The sequence below is a fragment of the Leucopleurus acutus genome, assembly GCF_964270905.1.
Source record: "Leucopleurus acutus genome assembly, chromosome: 8".
Lineage (NCBI taxonomy): Eukaryota > Metazoa > Chordata > Mammalia > Artiodactyla > Delphinidae > Leucopleurus > Leucopleurus acutus.
This window is the reverse complement of record NC_139151.1, coordinates 31,615,251-31,636,529: the sequence shown is the minus strand read 5'-3', so window position 1 is coordinate 31,636,529 and position 21,279 is coordinate 31,615,251. Positions and strand designations below refer to the sequence as shown.

General features: G+C 38.0%; 1 protein-coding gene across 3 annotated transcripts in view; it reads left to right on the top strand.

Annotated features, from left to right (window-relative positions):
- Nucleotides 1-634: 634 nt before the first annotated feature.
- FOLH1 (folate hydrolase 1) overlaps nt 635-21,279 on the top strand; it is a gene marked incomplete at both ends in the record, with an annotated part of 70,038 nt that continues 49,393 nt past the window's right edge. For all 3 annotated transcript variants that reach the window (XM_082843811.1, XM_082843810.1, XM_082843809.1), the window contains 4 exons: nt 635-752; nt 2,995-3,100; nt 6,098-6,284; nt 17,664-17,765. In XM_082843811.1, the coding sequence (XP_082699937.1) occupies nt 635-752; nt 2,995-3,100; nt 6,098-6,284; nt 17,664-17,765 (513 nt within the window). The remainder of the gene's footprint in view (nt 753-2,994; nt 3,101-6,097; nt 6,285-17,663; nt 17,766-21,279) is intronic.

Sequence of the window (21,279 nt, the reverse complement as noted above, 5' to 3'; positions counted from 1 at the left end):
AAAATTCACTCCCTGAATATCCAAAGGAGTGCCAGAACTGGACACCACCGTTTTCTACTTGATTTTACTCCTTTTAGGGCTATAATAGTATTTAATAGGATTTCGGATCTGAAGAAAGTTCTTGAGGAATAGTTTAGTCTACCAACTTGCCTGGAACATGCATTTTCCTAGACAGAAAGAAGAGAATCGTTCTATTGAATTACGGGGTTCTTGGTGTTCTTTTTGTGAATCGGATTGTGGTCTGGAAGTGGAGAAAGGAGAAGAGTTTGTCCTTTGCTTCCTCCTTCCCTTTCTTCCTTCTTTTCCTTTTATTTTAAAATAAGGGCTAGAAATTTTCAAGCTAAACTTTTTTTTAAGCACCCCTCCGAAGGGGCCGGGTTTTCTTCTTCTGGGGACTGATGCTGCCTCTTGCTCTCCGAGATTGGTTGAGAGTAAACTAGAAATACTTTCAGGGGCGGAGAAACTGGGAGTGCCCTGGGAGTGCGAGTGGACTGGGCTGGGAGTGGACTCTAGGCTGCAGAACTGCTAAAAGCGGCCCTCGAAGGAGGAAGCCTTTGCCCCGCCGCCCGCGAGGCAGCAGGGTGGCCACCGCAGAGACACCGGTCCCCGGAGGCCCCGACGGCCACACGCTGAGATGTGGAATCCCCTGCACGAAACCGACTCGACCTTTGTGGCCTGGCGCCGCCCGCGCTGGCTGTGCGCTGGGGCCCTGGTGCTGGCCGCCTGCCTCTTCGTCCTCGGCTTCCTCTTCGGTACGGGGGCCCTCGCCACGCACAACCCCGAGCCTACCCGGCTGTTTGGCGGTTCGCGGGATTCCCGGGCCAGCTGTTGGTCTCCCGGTCTCCCGGTCTCCCGGTCTCCCGGGGGTTGGGGGAACGTGGGGACGAGCACCCGCGAGTTAGGTGGAAGTTGCTGGGGGCGGTGCATAGCTGGGTTTTGGACGGGCTACTGTTAAGACAGTCACCCAGGGTAAGGAGTAGAACGGAGAGACTCAAACTGAACTTAAGAAAGTTCCAACTGCTGGGGCCCTGCGAGCAATCGGTACGTTTTAGTAGGAGCGCCGGATCTCTGGGGGCATTTGCTAGGTCGTCCCAGGAGCTTTGCCAGAAACGACTCTTACCTGTTTGGGGTCTTTATCTAGTGCCTGTGCCTGGACCTGCTTCGTGTATACAGTAGGTAGAACTCAGGGCACTGCTGCGTGGGAGCCCTATTCTCTCATTCTTTCGTCCTTGCGAGTAAATAAAGAGGAACATTTAGGAGCTAACCGGCTGACATTGTCAGTGCTCTGAACAGATCCTTAATAGCAGTTCTTGAGCGTTTTCCCCTGTGTACTGATTTGCAGACTTAACCCAACTCTCCATGATAACCAGGGGGCAGCACAGATTCGCTGAGACTCTTTTAAATTCTAATTTTAACTCTGCAACTTCTCTGTGGCCTTGAGCGAGTTACCGAGTCTCTCTGAGCCACAGTTTGTCAACCTTTGTAAGAATACTATCTGTAAGTTAGTGGGAATCGTAAACGAAATAGCATCTAAAGCTCCTGGCACAGTACTGGGGTATTGGCACTTTTAAAAAATTCTTTCCTGGTTAGGAGATGCTTCTAACTGGACATTAATGCACAGGACTAGCGTTAAGGTATAGCCTGGTAGTTCGGCCCTACTCTGAATTCTGGGTCCCCTTTCTGGGATTTAGAAGACCAGGGCATAGACCAACTAAGCTGGCTCAAATTCAGCCTCTTCTTGCTTGTTGTGTAACCTTTGAGCCACACTCTGCTCATAACTAGCATGTGGATATTAGGGTTATTGTGGGGCTTAGATAAGTGTGCTTGTTAAGGGCACACTTCTACTCGAGTTTCAGTTTTCTCAGCTGTACAACGTGGGCAAGGGTAGCATGAGGATTAAGATCTTCTGCATCTTTTAAAAGCATTTTATTCGTCCCAGTATTGCCCTCAGCCCCACCCTTATATTCACTGCTCAGTGGCTATGGGTTCTTTATTAATGTTTGTTAATTTTTTTCCTAAGATTCTCTGCTCCCTCCCTCCCACAGGCCTCCGTCCTTTTTATCCAGCTCATTTTTAGATCTCGATTCAAGCATTTCATCCTCTGAGTGCCCTTATCCTACAGTCTAATCCAAGTCCCTTTATTTTACATACTGGTGGAACTGTATTTCCATTTGCTGCCAACCATTTATTTCAATATGCGTGTATATATGCATGTGTGTAATGTGTATGTGATTAATAACTGGAAAGCTCCATGAAAGCTAGCTGGGTGATTTAGGTAACCATTTTATGCACAGATCATATCATTTATCTAAATAAACTATGTCACGAAGCCAACTACCAGGGCTAATGGCTCTACACTATCTGGCTACCCATGGCTCTAGTCTCTGTTCACTGTGTGTCTTGCAGAGATGTTGGGTGAATTGGAGTTTCACTGTAGCTCTCTGAAGTTGAACTTTTGAAGCCTACTTCAACTGCAAGCACAAAATATTTAAGCATATTTTGCATTAGTTTCAGAACCAGAACAAATTACAAGTCTGAATTGCCTTCAACTCTTTGAGATAATTTATGTACTTGAAATATACTCATAAATAATTCATTACAAACATTTACTAAATGCTTATTCTGGGTCAGCAGAGGCGTCGTCACTGAGGATAGAAGCTTTAAAGAGAAAGAAGGTGGATCTCCTCTTTGCCTTCATTTTCCCCATCAGTTGAACCATCTTCAATTTTAGCGCTAATTTCATAAAACATTTCTTGGAATAACAGCAATACTTATTGAAATTGGATTTAAAAATATGTTGCAACTGATTTGTAATTAAGTCTGTCTGCATGATTTTTTTTCCAATGGAAGTAGGCAAGAGCAATGAAACTTTGGAAAATCTCAGTTAATACCAGAGGTCATTGATGTTTTATATATGATAAATACAATAATAAGGAAAAATAGGCCCTGTCTATAAGCTCATATCTCATTCCTATATTTGTTTGTATTTTACAGGATGGTTTACAAAATCCTCCAGTGAAGCTACTAACATTCCACGGCATAATGTGAAGAAAGCATTTTTGGATGAATTGAAAGCAGAGAACATCAAGACGTTCTTGTAGTAAGCATATACTTAAAAGTTTACTATTCTGTTTAGAAGTTTTGATTCAATATTTCATAAACAGAAACTGACTTTTTAAAAAGGTTTTATTACTGAAGATCTTGTATCATGTTTCATCTGGAGAGGATTGTACCTTCAGCTGAACTTTATCATGATAGATGTTTTAAAGCAGGTGTCACTAAACTTTTTCTGTAAAGGTCCAGCTTTTGTAGGCCAGCTGATCTCTGTCCCAGCTACTCAGCTCTGCTATTGTAGCACCAAAAAAGTGATAGTAAATACGTAATTGAATAAGTGTGACAGTTTCAATAAAACTTCATTTGTAGGCACTGAAATTTAAATTTCATATAAATGATATGTCACAAAATATTATTCCTCTTGATTTTTTTTCACCTATTTAAATGTGATAACCATTTTTAGCTTGTGGGCTGTACAAAGAAAGGAAGTAAGGTGGATTTGGTCAGTGAAACATAGTTTGCTGACTCGTGTTTCACAGGAAGATAGTATATTTTAGTCAAAAGAATAAATTTTGGACTTCAAAGTCAGACATACGCAAGTTTAAATTCCATCTCCGCCCACTGATATTAAAGTAACTTTGAGTAAATACTTAACCTTCCTGAGCCATCATTTTCACCTCTATAAAATGGGGATAGTGATATTGTTCTGATGAGCATGAAATTAGAGAGCATATATGTGACCTAGTGTAGAAACCAGCTCCCTATTTCCTGAAATAGCTATCCCTGGTGTAGGGAAAAAGAGGTAAATGGGTAAATTTTAAAAAGTATTTGCAAGGCAACTAAAAATAAAACACTTTTATTGAATAATTGATTGGAATGCTTAGCTTTTTCAAAGTGACATACTTGAAGTCCTGAATACAAGTTATAATTTTATGTAAAAACAGTCAAGTAAGTATATATATGTATAGATGTACCTACACATAGTCATACAAACACATATGTCTATTTAATTACGATAGAATTAAAACTATGAATAAAATTTGCTAGGGCACCTATCAAGTCTTTGGAAGGGCCATTTCAAGTGAGAGACTCAGAAGCTTAAATTTTGTGGAAATCCTTCTGCCTCTTGCACTTCTTTTACTATAATTATGTATAATAGGTATAATAAAAGTGGAAGTCTGGCGAGATATAATCTTCACTCCTAGACAGGGGTGCTGCCTCTGCTTCATTTTTCCTTTTCTAACCTGTGAGATGGAGTGACCAGCAAAGAAATAAAATGAATGCCTGCCTCTAGCTCACTTTCTGGGCCGTCAGCTTCTTGCTTATTCTCCGTGGCCTTGACCAAGCTCCTCTAACTGTTTAGAACTCAAGGATTTGCATCATTAACAAACAAAAGAAAGAGATTAACAGAACCCCCCACTCACCCCTGCAAGGACCACAGAACCTCCAGAAGCCTCCTGGACTCTCCAGAATTCCAAATTGCCATTTGTCCATCAGACTGCTTTCAGTCTATTTAGACCCTTAGGTTAGGGGTCATTAAAGCCTCAGGTCCTCTGTCTTGTTCCCCTTTCTAATCCTTTGCTTTACTACTAAAAATTCTCTACTACTTCTAAGTCACCTGACTCTCAATAGTGGCTGGGGGGAGGTTAAGTAGGGGCTGCCTTTTCAGTCTTCCTTGGGGTGCAAGGTTGTCCTAGTTTTCCCTTTTGTTTTGTAACATCTAGTTAAATTCTCAGATCTGTTCACTATTTTGCATGTCTTTAGAGGGAATTTCCTTCTCCACCCAGTTCTGAAAGACAAGATTATTTCAGAAGAGTGTCTTAGCTTTCACTGATCTACATTTGAATACCAGTTCCATCTTTCACTGGCTGTCTTTAGGTCATCTAACTTCTCCAAGCACTGTGCATTTGTAAACCAGATGCAATGTATGAAAACAGGAATACCAATAGCTCCCTTTATTAATTGAGATAACATAATGATCCTTGGAACATATATAAACTTTTCTAGCCAGACAGAGATGTATGAGCCTATTTGTTTTGTTAATACATGTTGTTGGCTATTTTGGATAATTTGTAAATTCTTTTTCTTATTAGAAAATAACTGGATATTCTAATAGAATCAAGACAGTGTGACACACTTCTCAATTGATTAAAACAAAACAAAAAAAAACGAACTTCTGTTTCTTAGCAATTGTCTAATTGAGCCTCAAATCTTTGTGAATTAGTGAGGTAGCAATATTCTCCCCAAGTATGGATGAGAAATTTAAGACATGGCCAGGATTACACAACAAGGTAGTGGCAAAACCTGTAATACACTGATTTTGTGGCCAATTGATTTATTTATCCTTGGAGACAAATCTTTTTTCCTACTCATCATTTTCAGGATTAACTTTGCTCCAAATGAGTGGGTTCTAAACCTGATCATAGAACACCATTGCATCTTGGTGGGTAATGACAAAATTTTACCAGGAATTTCACTCATAATGTTACCTAACCAAACTTGGGTCTGCTAGCCTGCTGTGCAGCAAAGCCAGTCTACTGACACCAGGTTGAGGTGAAGGAGTCCAGCATTTACTGTAGGGCGTCAAACAGGGAGAACAGACAGCTTATGCTCAAAAGACCAGAAATCCCAGGTGGCTTTCAGGGGAGGGTTTTTTTTTCTTTAGCAACATATATAATTCCTTCTCTCCTTTATTTTTTATTTATTATTATTATTATTATTTTGTGGTACATGGGACTCTCACCATTGTGGCCTCTCCCATTGCGGAGCACAGGCTCCGGACGCCCAGGCTCAGCGGCCATGGCTCAAGGGCCCACCTGCTCCGCGGCATGTGGGATCCTCCCGGACCGGGGCACAAACCCGTGTCCCCTGTATCGGCAGGCGGACTCTCAACCACTGTGCCCCCAGAGAAGCCCCCACTTTGCTTTTGTAAAGTATAACACCTCAAAATATTTTTTTTAATGTAAATCAGCCTTATTTGGTTGTTGATTTAAGATAAAGTCTGACTAAAAATTTCTAACCACTTTCAATTTTTTGTCAACAGCAATTTTACACGGATACCACATTTAGCTGGAACAGAACAAAACTTTCAGCTTGCAAAGCAAATTCAATCTCAGTGGAAAGAATTTGGCCTGGATTCTGTTGAGTTAGCCCATTATGATGTCCTGTTGTCCTATCCAAATAAGACTCATCCCAACTACATCTCAATAATTGATGAAGATGGAAATGAGGTAAAAAGAAAGAAAGAAAAAATAAGCCCCCCGGTCTACTATTTTGAAATACCTTATGTGAAAGAATGCCCTCTACCATGTCGAAATACGGATAGAAATCAATATTGACACTTGTGAATGATGCCTTTTATAATCTTATTACTGGTGCCAACTCTTTCTTATGATGTTTGAATTTATGTGATGTTGGAAAGATTCTGAAAAATTGATGTTTGATGACATTTGCTATTTTCTGTGTTTTAGTATTGTACACTAATATAAAATATGATATATCAGTAAACTTCTAAGCAACTAAATTGATACATTTTTGAAAGATTTGGACTATAAAAGATCATGCATAGATTTGAAGATGCTAGAAAATTCAGAGAAGTGCTGTTTGAGCTAGCAGGTTTTTATTTGTACTTAATGATTAAATCTCATATGATCATGTGTTCAGCTCTGCGCCCAGAACTTAGGTGTGGGCATTTGGAAGGAGGAGAATTTGGACAGAAATACTATAGAATTATATCTACACTAAAAAATTTACAATCTTCTTTGCTAGTTAGGGCACTTGGGAAAGAAGATAATACAAGTAATTGAGGTATTTCTTATCATGATATATATTCAATATGAAAGCTCATAAAATATAAGTCAACATTCATCCCTATTTGCCTTACAGCTACCATATTTAAAGTAGCCCCTTTTACTCTGGATAGCTTCTTTCAGTCCTTTGGTTAGCTGGGCCTTCTAAATTGCATATAGCTTCAGATATGTTCAGTTTGATCAGTCAACTAAAAATGTCATGTGATTTAAGTATATATAAATTTTTAATCACCTCCCCTTATTGACTAATGAATCAGCCTCTTCTTAATGATTAATATGTTGTTTTACAGTCAGTGATGTAATCCCATGCTAAATTTCCTAATATGAGTTGAAAGTTTCCATATTCACTATTTTCAATTATAGTAGTTAATACTGTTTAACTTTAAAAAATATTATCAAACTATTTCAAAATTTTAAAAATATTTTTAAGGTAGGTATGGGGAATACTGATATACTTCCTATGGTCCCATAACCTTTATTAAATAAGCAGGGTCATATCTATATAATTAAGTATTAAGGGGTCTTTAAATGTATATTTAGGAAGATTATTTAATGATGTAATAAAATATTGGTAACGTTAAAAAATACACATACTTAAACCAAATTTGATCTGTCAAATTTGGCAATTGTGTGCAATGAGGAAAATAGCAAACTTTCAATTCTCTTCTTTTTTCCTTGCTCTTCACTTCCAATTTTGACTGTACCTTTGCTTTTATTTCATTTCATTGTTTCTTTTTGCTATTATAAGCACTTATGAAATTTCTAAAGCCTGTCACTTAATATAAACCTAACTTGTAGAAGTTTCATTTTGGAGATTTTCCTGAATTGTGTTAGCTGCCAAAAGCTTATTAACTTGTTTGGAAGTTATATCATTAAATCATTTTTATTTTTACCCAAGTTTTACCTGCACAAAAAGAATCACACAGTTCTCCTAAGGGCCCCTCTATATCCCCCTTCCCTGAGGCAATCACTGTTCAGCACTGAGTGGTTCTTTTGGTATTTACTTCTGTTTCTTTAAATGACATGCTTGTATTGCTTGTGTTTCAAATTCAGGCACTATCTTTTGACCTTGTGACAGTTCAGCTCTATTCTCACCCCAACTACAAATGCTCTTTTACTGTGTCCCCATCTCCCAGTTTAATTATTGTGACTATTCATAGCCAAGCTATGTGGTAAACTGCAAACTTTTACTTTCCTACACGACACAGAGGAGTTCCCCTTCCCACAGGCAACAAATATGATTAGCATTTTATAGATTCTGCAAGAAATATTTTTAATGCTATATGCATTATTTCATCTTTGTTTACATAAGGATAACATGCCATATGGATTGAAGTATATACATTGCCTTTTTTATGTCACAAAAAAGTAAATAGAAATTTGTAAACCAAAATTATTTTAGTTACACTCAGAATACATAATTTGAGGCTATATTAGTGAATTTTGGATAGTGAGCAGTGATCACTGGTGTATTGTCTACCTTTGATAAAGTCACCCAAAAGACTCTTTTCCATTACCTTAAGAAACTTTTCCTAGTTGTTAGAATAACTCATAAACTTGATGTAAAATCCACCTGCTCAGTGGTGTTGTAAAATTGAAGATTACCATAAAGGCAAATCAAGTGAGACGAGCTTGAGTACTTCCTTGGCTGAAAGACTTGCTGATGGGATGACTTTGTCTCTAGATGAATTTTTATTGCACTTTAGTATAGTTTTTCTTATAATCTTTCCCAGTGATTCAGCTGCATTTGTACCCTATGTGGACCACAGAAAAATTATGGGAAAGATGGAAGATATGGGAATTTTTGAAGAGTAGTAGTTGATTTGGTGTCATTTTAGGTTCTATCAGCATCAGAAGTAGGTAACTGGTGCTCTAGTCAGTACAATATAATGTCAGCTCAGAGTCACTCCCCATCTCCCACAACCCTTTGCATTACTGCACCGACCAGGACTTATAGTTTAACATTAAAAATGAGTGGTGATAGCAGGTGTCCTTGACTTGAACGTTTTTAATGTTTCACCTTAATTTTGATATTTATATCAGGTTACGTTAATTCATTTCCTTTCCAAGTTTACTAAGACTTTTTGTCATGGATTTATGTTGAATTTTATCAACACTTTTTTTCTTTTTTTTGGATATCTTTTGAGATGAGCGTATAATTTTTCTTTTTCACAATGATAATTATATTAAATGATATTCTAATATTAGACTTATCTTACATTTTTGAAATTTGTAATATTAGTCAGTAGTAGAGTTTTCAACTCATATATCTATATATATTCAGTTTATATTCATAGCATGTTTGGCCTGTATTTCTGCAATTTGCTTATTGGGGTATAATTTCTAGATTAGACTTGCCTTATATAATGAGCTGAGTTTTTAATCTCTGAAATACGTTGTGTTATACTTAATCTTTTACTTTCAAACTCAAAGTAAAACCAGTTGGTTTTGATACTTTGTTTTGTGGGAGATTTTAAAGTACTGATTCAATTTTTTTTATTGTTATAGGACTATTTAGGTTTTAAAAAATGCATCCTTATGTCAGTTTTAATAAATTTTTTAGAATGCATTTTTCCATTTCACCTAAGATTTCAATTATTGGCATAGTTCTTCCTAGTATTTTCTTATTACCTTTTTGAATCTGTTTGACATCTATAGATATGAATTATTTTCAACCCTTAATATTATTTATTTGTGCTTACCTTATATTTTTTTCTTATTGACATTGACAGAGATATGTCAATTTTACCTGTATTTTCAAAGAATAAACCTTCAGCTTTGACAATCATTTCTTGTATATATTTTTTTATTTTTATTTTTTAACATCTTTATTGGAGTATAATTGCTTTACAATGGTATGTTAGTTTCAGCTTCACAACAAAATGAATCAGTTATATATATACATATATTCCCATATCTCTTCCCGCTTGCGTCTCCCTCCCTCCCACCCTCCCTATCCCACCCCTCCAGGCGGTCACAAAGCACCGAGCTGATCTCCCTGTGCTATGCGGCTGCGTCCCACTAGCTATCTACCTTACGTTTGGTAGTGTATATATGTCCATGCCTCTTTATCGCTTTGTCACTGTTTACCCTTCCCCCTCCCCATAGCCTCAAGTCCATTCTCTAGTAAGTCTGTGTCTTTATTCCTGTTTCACCCCTAGGTTTTTCATGACATTTTTTTTTTTTAAATTCCATATATATGTGTTAGCATACGGTATTTGTCTCTCTCTTTCTGACTTACTTCACTCTGTATGACAGACTCTAGGTCTATCCACCTCATTACAAATAGCTCAATTTCGTCTCTTTTTATGGCTGAGTAATATTCCATTGTATATATGTGCCACATCTTCTTTATCCATTCATCCGATGATAGACACTTAGGTTGTTTCCATCTCTGGGCTATTGTAAATAGAGCTGCAATGAACATTTTGGTACATGACTCTTTTTGAATTATGGTTTTCTCAGGGTATATGCCCAGTAGTGGGATTGCTGGGTCATATGGTAGTTCTATTTGTAGCTTTTTAAGGAACCTCCATACTGTTCTCCACAGTGGCTGTATCAATTTACATTCCCACCAACAGTGTAAGAGTGTTCCTTTTTCTCCACACCCTCTCCAGCATTTATTGTTTCTAGATTTTTTGATGATGGCCATTCTGACTGGTGTGAGATGATATCTCATTGTAGTTTTGATTTGCATTTCTCTCATGATTAGTGATGTTGAGCATTCTTTCATGTGTTTGTTGGCACTCTGTATATCTTCTTTGGAGAAATGTCTATTTAGGTCTTCTGCCCATTTTTGGATTGGGTTGTTTGTTTTTTTGTTATTAAGCTGCATGAGCTGCTTATAAATTTTGGAGATTAATCCTTTGTCAGTTGCTTCATTTGCAAATATTTTCTCCCATTCTGAGGGTTGTCTTTTGGTCTTCTTTATGGTTTCCTTTGCTGCGCAAAAGCTTTTAAGTTTCATTAGGTCCCATTTGTTTACTCTTGTTTTTATTTCCATTTCTCTAGGAGGTGGGTCAAAAAGGACCTTGCTGTGATTTATGTCATAGAGTGTTCTGCCTATGTTTTCCTCTAAGAGTTTGATAGTTTCTGGCCTTACATTTAGGTCTTTAATCCATTTTGAGCTTATTTTTGTGTACGGTGTTAGGGAGTGATCTAATTTCATACTTTTACATGTAGCTGTCCAGTTTTCCCAGCACCACTTATTGAATAGGCTGTCCTTTCTCCACTGTACATTTCTGCCTCCTTTGTCAAAGATAAGGTGACCATATGTGCGTGGGTTTATCTCTGGGCTTTCTATCCTGTTCCATTGATCTATCTTTCTGTTTTTGTGCCAGTACCATACCGTCTTGATAACTGTAGCTTTGTAGTATAGTCTGAAGTCTGGGAGCCTGATTCCTCCAGTTCCTTCTTTCGTTCTCAAGATTGCTTTGGCTATTCGGGGTCTTTTGTGTTTCCATACAAATTGCAAAATTTTTTGTTCTAGTTCTGTGAAAAATGCCAGTGGTAGTTTGATAGGGATTGCATTGAATCTATAGATTGCTTTCGGTAGTAGAGTCATTTTCACAATGTTGATTCTTCCGATCCAAGAACATGGTATATCTCTCCATCTATTTGTATCATCTTTAATTTCTTTCATCAGTGTCTTATAATTTTCTGCATACAGATCTTTTGTCTCCTTAGGTAGGTTTATTCCTAGATATTTTATTCTTTTTGTTGCAATGGTAAATGGGAGTGTTTTCTTGATTTCACTTTCAGATTTTTCATCATTAGTATATAGGAATGCCAGAGATTTCTGTGCATTAATTTTGTATCCTGCCACTTTACCAAATTCATTGATTAGCTCTAGTAGTTTTCTGGTAGCATCTTTAGGGTTCTCTATGTATAGGATCATGTCATCTGCAAACAGTGACAGCTTTACTTCTTCTTTTCCGATTTGGATTCCTTTTATTTCCTTTTCTTCTCTGATTGCTGTGGCTAAAACTTCCAAAACTATGTTGAATAAGAGTGGTGAGAGTGGGCAACCTTGTCTTGTTCCTGATCTTAGTGGAAATGCTTTCAGTTTTTCACCATTGAGGATGATGTTTGCTGTGGGCTTGTCATATATGGCCTTTATTATGTTGAGGAAAGTTCCCTCTATGCCTACTTTCTGCAGGGTTTTTATCATAAATGGGTGTTGAATTTTGTCAAAAGCTTTCTCTGCATCTATTGAGATGATCATATGGTTTTTCTCCTTCAGTTTGTTAATATGGTTTATCACATTGATAGATTTGCGTATATTGAAGAATCCTTGCATTCCTGGAATAAACCCCACTTGATCATGGTGTATGATCCTTTTAATGTGCTGTTGGATTCTGTTTGCTAGTATTTTGTTGAGGATTTTTGCATCTATGTTCATCATTGATATTGGCCTGTAGTTTTCTTTCTTTGTGACATCCTTGTCTGGTTTTGGTATCAAGGTGATGGTGGCCTCGTAGAAGGAGTTTGGGAGTGTTCCTCCCTCTGCTATATTTTGGAAGAGTTTGAGAAGGATAGGTGTTATCTCTTCTCTAAATGTTTGATAGAATTCGCCTGTGAAGCCATCTGGTCCTGGGCTTTTCTTTGTTGGAAGATTTTTAATCACAGTTTCAATTTCAGTGCTTGTGATTGGTCTGTTCATATTTTCTATTTCTTCCTGATTCAGTCTTGGCAGGTTGTGCCTTTCTAAGAATTTGTCCATTTCTTCCAGATTGTCCATTTTATTGGCATAGAGTTGCTTGTAGTAATCTCTCATGATCTCTTTTATTTCTGCAGTGTCAGTTGTTACCTCTCCTTTTTCATTTCTAATTCTATTGATTTGGGTCTTCTCCCTTTTTTTCTTGATGAGTCTGGCTAGTGGTTTATCTATTTTGTTTATCTTCTCAAAGAACCAGCTTTTAGTTTTATTGATCTTTGCTATTGTTTCCTTCATTTCTTTTTCATTTATTTCTGATCTGATTTTTATGATTTCTTTCCTTCTGCTAGCTTTGGGGTTTTTTTGTTCTTCTTTCTCTAATTGCTTGAGATGCAAGGTTAGGTTGTTTATTCGAGATGCTTCCTGCTTCTTAAGGTGGGCTTGTATTGCTATAAACTTCCCCCTTAGAACTGCTTTTGCTGCATCCCACAGGTTTTGGGTCGTTGTGTCTCCATTGTCATTTGTTTCTAGGTATTTTTTGATTTCCTCTTTGATTTCTTCAGTGATATCTTCATTATTAAGTAGTGTATTGTTTAGCCTCCATGCGTTTGTATTTTTTACAGATCTTTTCCTGTAATTGATATCTAGTCTCATGGCATTGTGGTCAGAAAAGATACTTGATACAATTTCAATTTTCTTAAATTTACCAAGGCTTGATTTGTGACCCAAGATATGATCTATCCTGGAGAATGTTCCATGAGCACTTGAGAAAAATGTGTATTCTGTTGTTTTTGGATGGAATGTCCTATAAATATCAATTAACTCCATCTCGTTTAATGTATCATTTAAAGCTTGTGTTTCCTTACTTATTTTCATTTTGGATGATCTGTCCATTGGTGAAAGTGGGGTGTTAAAGTCCCCTACTATGAATGTGTTACTGTCGATTTCCCCTTTTATGGTTGTCAGTATTTGCCTTATGTATTGAGGTGCACCTATGTTGGGTGCATAAATATTTACAATTGTTATATCTTCCTCTTGGATCGATCCCTTGATCATTATGTAGTGTCCTTCTTTGTCTCTTCTAATAGTCTTTGTTTTAAAGTCTATTTTGTCTGATATGAGAATTGCTACTCCAGCTTTCTTTTGGTTTCCACTTCCATGAAATACCTTTTTCCATCCCCTTACTTTCAGTCTGTATGTGTCTCTAGGTCTGAAGTGGGTCTCTTGTAGACAGCAAATATATGGGTCTTGTTTTTGTATCCATTCAGCCAATCTGTGTCTTTTGGTGGGAGCATTTAGTCCATTTACATTTAAGGTAATTATCGATATGTGTGTTCCTATTCCCATTTTCTTCATTGTTTTGGGTTTGTTATTGTAGGTCCTTTCCTTCTTTTGTGTTTCTTGCCTAGAGAAGTTCCTTTAGCAGTTGTTGTAGAGGTGGTTTGGTGGTGCTGAACTCTCTCAGCTTTTGCTTGTCTGTAAAGGTTTTAATTTCTCCATCAAATCTGAATGAGATCCTTGCTGGGTAGAGTAATCTTGGTTGCAGGTTTTTCTCCTTCAACACTTTCAATATGTCCTGCCACTCCCTTCTGGCTTGCAGAGTTTCTGCTGAAAGATCAGCTGTTAACCTTATGGGGATTCCCTTGTGTGTTATTTGTTGTTTTTCCCTTGCTGCTTTTAATATGTTTTCTTTGTATTTAATTTTTGACAGTTTGATTAATATGTGTCTTGGCATGTTTCTCCTTGGATTTATCCTGTATGGGACTCTCTGTGCTTCCTGGACTTGATTAACTATTTCCTTTCCCATATTAGGGAAGTTTTCAACTATAATCTCTTCAAATATTTTCTCAGTCCCTTTCTTTTTCTCTTCTTCTTCTGGAACCCCTATAATTCGAATGTTGGTGCGTTTAATGTTGTCCCAGAGGTCTCTGAGACTGTCCTCAGTTCTTTTCATTCTTTTTTCTTTATTCTGCTCTGCAGTAGTTATTTCCACTATTTTATCTTCCAGGTCACTTATCCGTTCTTCTGCCTCAGTTATTCTGCTATTGATCCCATCTAGAGTACTTTTAATTTCATTTATTGTGTTGTTCATCGTTGCTTGTTTCATCTTTAGTTCTTCTAGGTCCTTGTTAACTGATTCTTGCAATTTGTCCATTCTATTGTCCATTCTATCTCCAAGATTTCGGATCAACCTTACTATCATTATTCTGAATTCTTTTTCAGGTAGACTGCCTATTTCCTCTTCATTTGTTAGGTCTGGTGGGTTTTTATCTTGCTCCTTCATCTGCTGTGTGTTTTTCTGTCTTTTCATTTTGCTTATCTTACTGTGTTTGGGGTCTCCTTTTTTTTTTTTTTTGCAGGCTGAAGGTTCGTAGTTCCTGTTGTTTTTTGAGTCTGTCCCCAGTGGCTAAGGTTGGTTCAGTGGGTTGTGTAGGCTTCCTGGTGGAGGGTACTAGTGCCTGTGTTCTGGTGTATGAGGCTGGATCTTGTCTTTCTGGTGGGCAGGTCCACGTCTGGTGGTGTGTTTTGGGGTGTCTGTAGACTTATTATGATTTTGGGCAGCCTCTCTGCTAATGGGTGGGGTTGTGTTCCTGTCTTGCTAGTTGTTTGGCATAGGATGTCCAGCACTGTAGCTTGCTGGTCGTTGAGTGAAGCTGGGTGCTGGCGTTGAGATGGAGATCTCTCGGAGATTTTTGCTGTTTGATATTATGTGCAGCTGGGAGGCCTCTTGTGGACCAGTGTCCTGAAGTTGGCTCTCCCACCTCAGAGGCACAGCACTGAGTCCTGGCTGCAGCACCAAGAGCCTTTCATCCACAGGGCTCCTTAATTTGGGATGATTCGTTGTCTATTCAGGTATTCCACAGATGCAGGGTATATCAAGTTGATTGTGGAGCTTTAATCCGCTGCTTCTGAGGCTGCTGGAAGAGATTTCCCTTTCTCTTCTTTGTTCTCACAGCTCCCAGGGGCTCAGCTTTGGATTTGGCCCCGCCTGTGCGTGTAGGTCGCCGGAGGGCGTCTGTTCTTTGCTCAGACAGGACGGGGTTAAAGGAGCCGCTGATTCGGAGGCTCTGGCTCACCCAGGCCGGGGGGTAGGGAGGGTCACAGAGTGCAGGGCGGGCCTGCAGCGGCAGAGGCCGGCGTGACGCTGCAGCCTGAGGCGCGCCGTGCGCTCTCCCGGGGGAGCCGTCCCCGGATCCCGGGACCCCGGCAGCGGCGGGCTGCACAGGCTCCCCGGAAGGGCGTGTGGCTAGTGACCTGCGCTCGCACACAGGCCTCCTGGCGGCGGCAGCAGCGGCCTTAGCGTCCCATGTCCGTCTCTGGGCTCCGCACTCTTAGCCGCGGCTCGCGCCCGTCTCCGGAGCTCTCCCAAGCAGCGTTCCCAATCCCCCCTCCTCGTGCACCAGGAAACAAAGAGGGACGTAAAAGTCTCTTGCCTCTTCGGCAGGTCCAGACCCCTCCCCAGACTCTCTCCCGGCCAGCCGCGGCGCACCAACGCCCTGCAGGCTGTGTTCACGCTGCCAACCTCAGTCCTCTCCCGGCGCTCCGACAAAAGCCGGAGCCTCAGCTCCCAGTCCCGCCCGCCCCGGCGGGCGAGCAGACAAGCCTCTCGGCTGGTGAGTGCCGGTCGGCCCGATCCTCTGCGCTGGAATCTCTCCGCTTTGCCCTCCGCACCCCTGTTGCTGTGCTCTCCTCCACGGCTCCCAAGCTCCCCCACTCCGCCTCCCGAAGTCTCCACCCGCGAAGGGGCTCCTAGTATGTGGACACTTTTCCTCCTTCACAGCTCTCTCCCGCTGGTGCAGGACCCCTCCCTATTCTTTTGTCTCTGTTTAGTTTTTTCTTTTGCCCTAACCAGGTACGTGGGGGGTTCCTTGCCTTTTGGGAGGTCTGAGGTCTTCTGCCAGCGTTCAGTAGGTGCTCCGTAGGAGTTGTTCCACGCGTAGATGTATTTCTGGTGTATCTGTGGAGAGGAAGGTGATCTCCGCGTCTTACTCTTCCGCCATCTTCCCGGAACTCTATATATATATGTTTTATGTTTCATTAATTCTGTTCTTACTTAATATAATTTCCTCTTTTACCTTCCAGGTGTCTATTTTGCTGTTCTTTGTAACATTTTTAGTTGAATACTTAATTTATTGATGTTCAACCTTTCTTCTTTTCTAATATGAGTATTTAAAACCATAAATTTCCTTCTAAGAGCCACTTCAACTAGATCTCACAAGTTTGGAGAAGTGTTTTAGTTATCATTAATATCTTAATATTTTCTAAGTTCTATGTTTTCATCTTTGAACCTTGGAGCTATTTAGGGGTATTTTTAAAATTCCAAATTTAAAAGTTATTCCACTCTCGGTTTCATCTGATTTTCTAACTTAACTACATTGTGATCAGATAATGTGGTTTGTATGACACTAGTCATTTAGCAATTGTTGAGGCTTCCTTTATAGCCTATTATGTGGTCAATTTTTATAAATGTTCTGTGTTTATTTGAAAAAAATGTATTCAGCTGTTGAGTTTAATGATCTTATATTTGTTCATTAGTTCAAGTTTGTTAATTGTTTGGCTAAAATCGCCTTTATCCTTGATGTAGTCTTATTTTGTCTGCAATCTTTATTAATTGCTGGGAAAGGAATGTTAGATTATCTCACTATAGTGGTGGATTATTTTTATTTCCCTTTGGAATTCTGTCAGTTTCTTCTTCCTGTAGCTTGGAGCTCTCTTTTAGAGGTAGTGGTTTGGAACCTAAAAGAAAAATTGATACCTACCTAACAATGACAGTGATACACTTGAAAGATTATATTATATTTGGTTCAAAGTGAATTTAACATTAATTTGCTCCCAAGGAATTATCTTAGCATTTTTAAGTGACTAAGAATATTGTACGCTGTTATTTTTATTTGGGAATTAAAGTTTTCCTTCTAAATCAAAAGCTAGTGCTTATACATCCTCTAAGGGTCTCTAAGTTTATTCATATCATGAAATCCTCATAGCCTCTAGCACAGTGCTGGCTCTTTGATCTGTATCTTTAAAATACCAAAGGCTTCATTAACCATCTACTGACAGAAAGAGATAGTACACATTTCCTTGTTTGGTCGTAGTAATGAAACTTTACCTGATTTGCCTCTGATTATTATATTTTGTTTCTCTAGATTTTCAACACATCATTATTTGAACCACCTCCTCCAGGATATGAAAATGTTTCAGATGTTGTTCCACCTTTCAGTGCCTTTTCTCCACAAGGAATGCCAGAGGTAAAAATGCATGCAATAAAATAGAAATAACAAAGAGAACTTCCTTATACATACAGGCAATAAATAATTAAAGAGGTATTAAGGAGGTTTTTGATGTAATCCAAATTCACCTTTTTTTATATTTAAGAAATAGAATTTCTTAGTAATAAAAAGGAATACATACTATTTTGTGTTCATAGTTTTTTTTAAGATAAAATTTACTACACTGAGATGGAGAAATCCAAAATGTACATTTATGGACTTTTGACAAATGCATACACCTGTGTAATGCAAACCCCATCAACATATAGAATACTACTATCACTTCAGAAAGTACTTTTGAGCCCCTTCTCAATCAACTCCACACACTCTCAAGGCAATCATTCTTCTGATTTTTTTTTGCCACCTTTGATTAGTTTTGCCTATACTAGAAATTCATATAGATAGAATTGATAGCATGTAATCATTTGTGTCTATTTTCTTTCACTAAGCATAGGGTCTGTGAAATTCACATGTTTTGCATTTATCAGTAGATTGTTCCTTTTTATTGCCAAGTAATTTCCATTGTATGAAAAGACTACATATCTTACTACCACTGTATAACTTGGATTAATTTTCGAAGAACTTGAATGAGAATTTGAAATTGTTGCCATTTTCAAGTGAAGAGTACGAATGTCCATTTTAGAAAATGTTACGTGGTTTACTCAATAAAGCAGTGTGGGGGCTTCCCTGGTGGCACAGTGGTTGAGAGTCCGCCTGCTGATGCAGGGGACATGGGTTCGTGCCCTGGTCCGGGAAGTTCCCACATGCCGCGGAGCGGCTGGGCCCGTGAGCCATGGCCACTGAGCCTGCGCGTCCGGAGCCTGTGCTCTGCAACGGGAGAGGCCACAACAGTGAGAGGCCCATGTACCAAAAAAAAAAACAAGAATAAAGCAGTGTGTATAACTATCATCTGAGATTTTACAGTAAATCCCCAGATTCTTGCATAGTACTTTGTTTTTTTATAAGAAAGTTAAATTTGAAACAGTTGAATATAATTTATTAATGTCTTTTAAAATGTTATATCTCCTACCATAATATTTAACATTAAGTAGATTCAGTTTTGGACATATTGAGTTTGAGGTGCCTAGGATATATTCCAAGAAGTTGCTAATAGACAATTGGGCATATTGAAATATCACTCAATAGGGAGATAAGGGCTTGACTATCATCAGAAACATCCTAAGTAAAAAATTTACATTTAGAATTGAATTGACATTTAAAGTTCTATCTTCACCAATTAGTTAAAATTTATTGCAAGAATATAAGGATGATTTAATATTTGGCAATGCCATGTTTTTTAATAAGTAAAGTTAAAAAACACTATTTTTATTGTTTGCTAATGTTTTGAATATTTGATTAACTTATAATTTAAAAACTCTCACAAACTTAGAATAGAATATTTTCTATTGGTTGTATGAAATTTACTTCAAATGAGTAGTTAACATCATAGTTAAGGGAACAGTATTAGAAAAATTCTCCCTAAATATTTGCACATAAATAGAATGCTTATAATCACTATAATTATTTCATAATTGACATGACATAGAAATAAGTTATATAAAAATTGGGAATGAAGATATAGCATATTTTAAAACTCAGGTGTCTTGAGGTCACCTAGACTTATTCCTCAAGGAATAATAATAATGGGTCCATGTAAGATCCCTAATTTAATTTCTTTCCTTTCATCTCTCATCCCTATTTTCAATCTCATTCCTCTTCTCCACTCCACTACACCCTGCCACTGACTCTAATGTATTTATACTTTTAGAAATGTATGTATTCTTACAAAAACATGGCCTTAATTTTGTGATTGGTGTATTTTAAATGTACGCAAATAATATTATACCTTAGGTCTTACTTGGTCTCTTACTGTTTTTCAATCAACTTTTTTTTTAATCTATTGCTTTATGTCAGAGTAGTTTGTTACTTTTCACAGTTGCATGTTACCCCATGTTATCATGCACACCACATGTAACTTATCCATTCTCTTAGTGGCAAACACGTGGTTTGCCTCTAAATTTAAATTACCACAAACAGTGTTGGAGTGAATATGCTCATGTATGGGCTCTCTGTGTAAACTAAACCAGGTATGGGATTGCTGGTTTGTAGGGAATACTTCATTTCACACTGTCAAGAGTGTAGCAGTTTACTGCTCCCTCCAATACTGTATGAGTGTTCCTTTTTCCTCACATTTTCATCAATGGCTGAAGTTATGTAACTTTCTAAATTTTGCTCATCTAATTGTTTTGTTGTTTTAATTTATTTTGATTCACATTTTTTTGTTACAAATAAGATTGTACATCTCCAAATATATTTATTAGCTATGCTGTGTTTTTGCTCTGTGAAATGATTAATTATAGTCTTCTTTTCCTGTTGAGTTTCTGGCCTTTTTCTTATTAACTTCAGAGGTTTCTTAAATATTTTAGTTATTCATCTCCTATTGGTTTAGATATTGCAAACAGCTTCTCCTAAGTTTTCATCTATATTTGTTCATGTTATTTATGTTGCTTTTTACTGAAAAGGATTCTTTAATTGTGATATTGTCCAGTGTTCTCTTTATGTTTTCACACTTTGGGTCTTTATTAATTTCCTCATTCATTATTTTTTTAAACATCTTTATTGAAGTATAATTGCTTTACAAGGTTGTGTTAGTTTCTGCTGTATAATAAAGTGAATCAGCTATATGTATACATATATCCCCATATCCCCTCCCTCTTGCACCTAACATAGGCAGAACACTCTATGACATAAATCACAGCAAGATCCTTTTTCACCCATATCCTAGAGAAATGGATATAAAGACAAAAATAAACAAATGGGACCTAATGAAACTTAAAAGCTTTTGCACAGCAAAGGAAATTATAAACAATCATATAAAACACAGATTCTGATTCCCATCACCTGAGTTTCAGTAGGTCTTGGGTGAAGCCTGAGAGTTTGTTTCCAGCAAGTTGCTAGATATTGTTGATTCTGCTGGTTCAAGATCCATGGTTTGAGAACCACTGGTCTCACGTCCCAATTCTGTCTCTATTAACAAGAGCAGGAAGATGGAAGCTTAAAAGAAATGGAAAATTGTAGGCTAACAGTGCAAGATTGTATTTATTCCCAGTTATAGAACAATGGTACAGTGTAAATTTTACAAGAAGGTCATTGTCTGAAAACAAATATTTTTTTCTAACTAGCAGTGACAACTTGCATTTGTGAAGTGCCGAGAGGGCCTATCTGTCCACACTTGTTTTCATTTTCAAAGTTTACTGTCATTTTCAAACTAATATCTTCTCCAATCCTTTCTCCATCATAATTTGCTTTGTGAGGAGTGCAGATTTATTAAAAGATAGCCACAATTTACAGACATTTACAGAAGTATTCTCAAAGTTGGTGATATTAAATATGAATAAATTTCAAGTAGAACATTTACACTAAAACAAAATTCACTGAAACCAAATTGGTTAATGGCTTTGTATTCACAGTAGTATAAGAGTGAGTTCCAGAG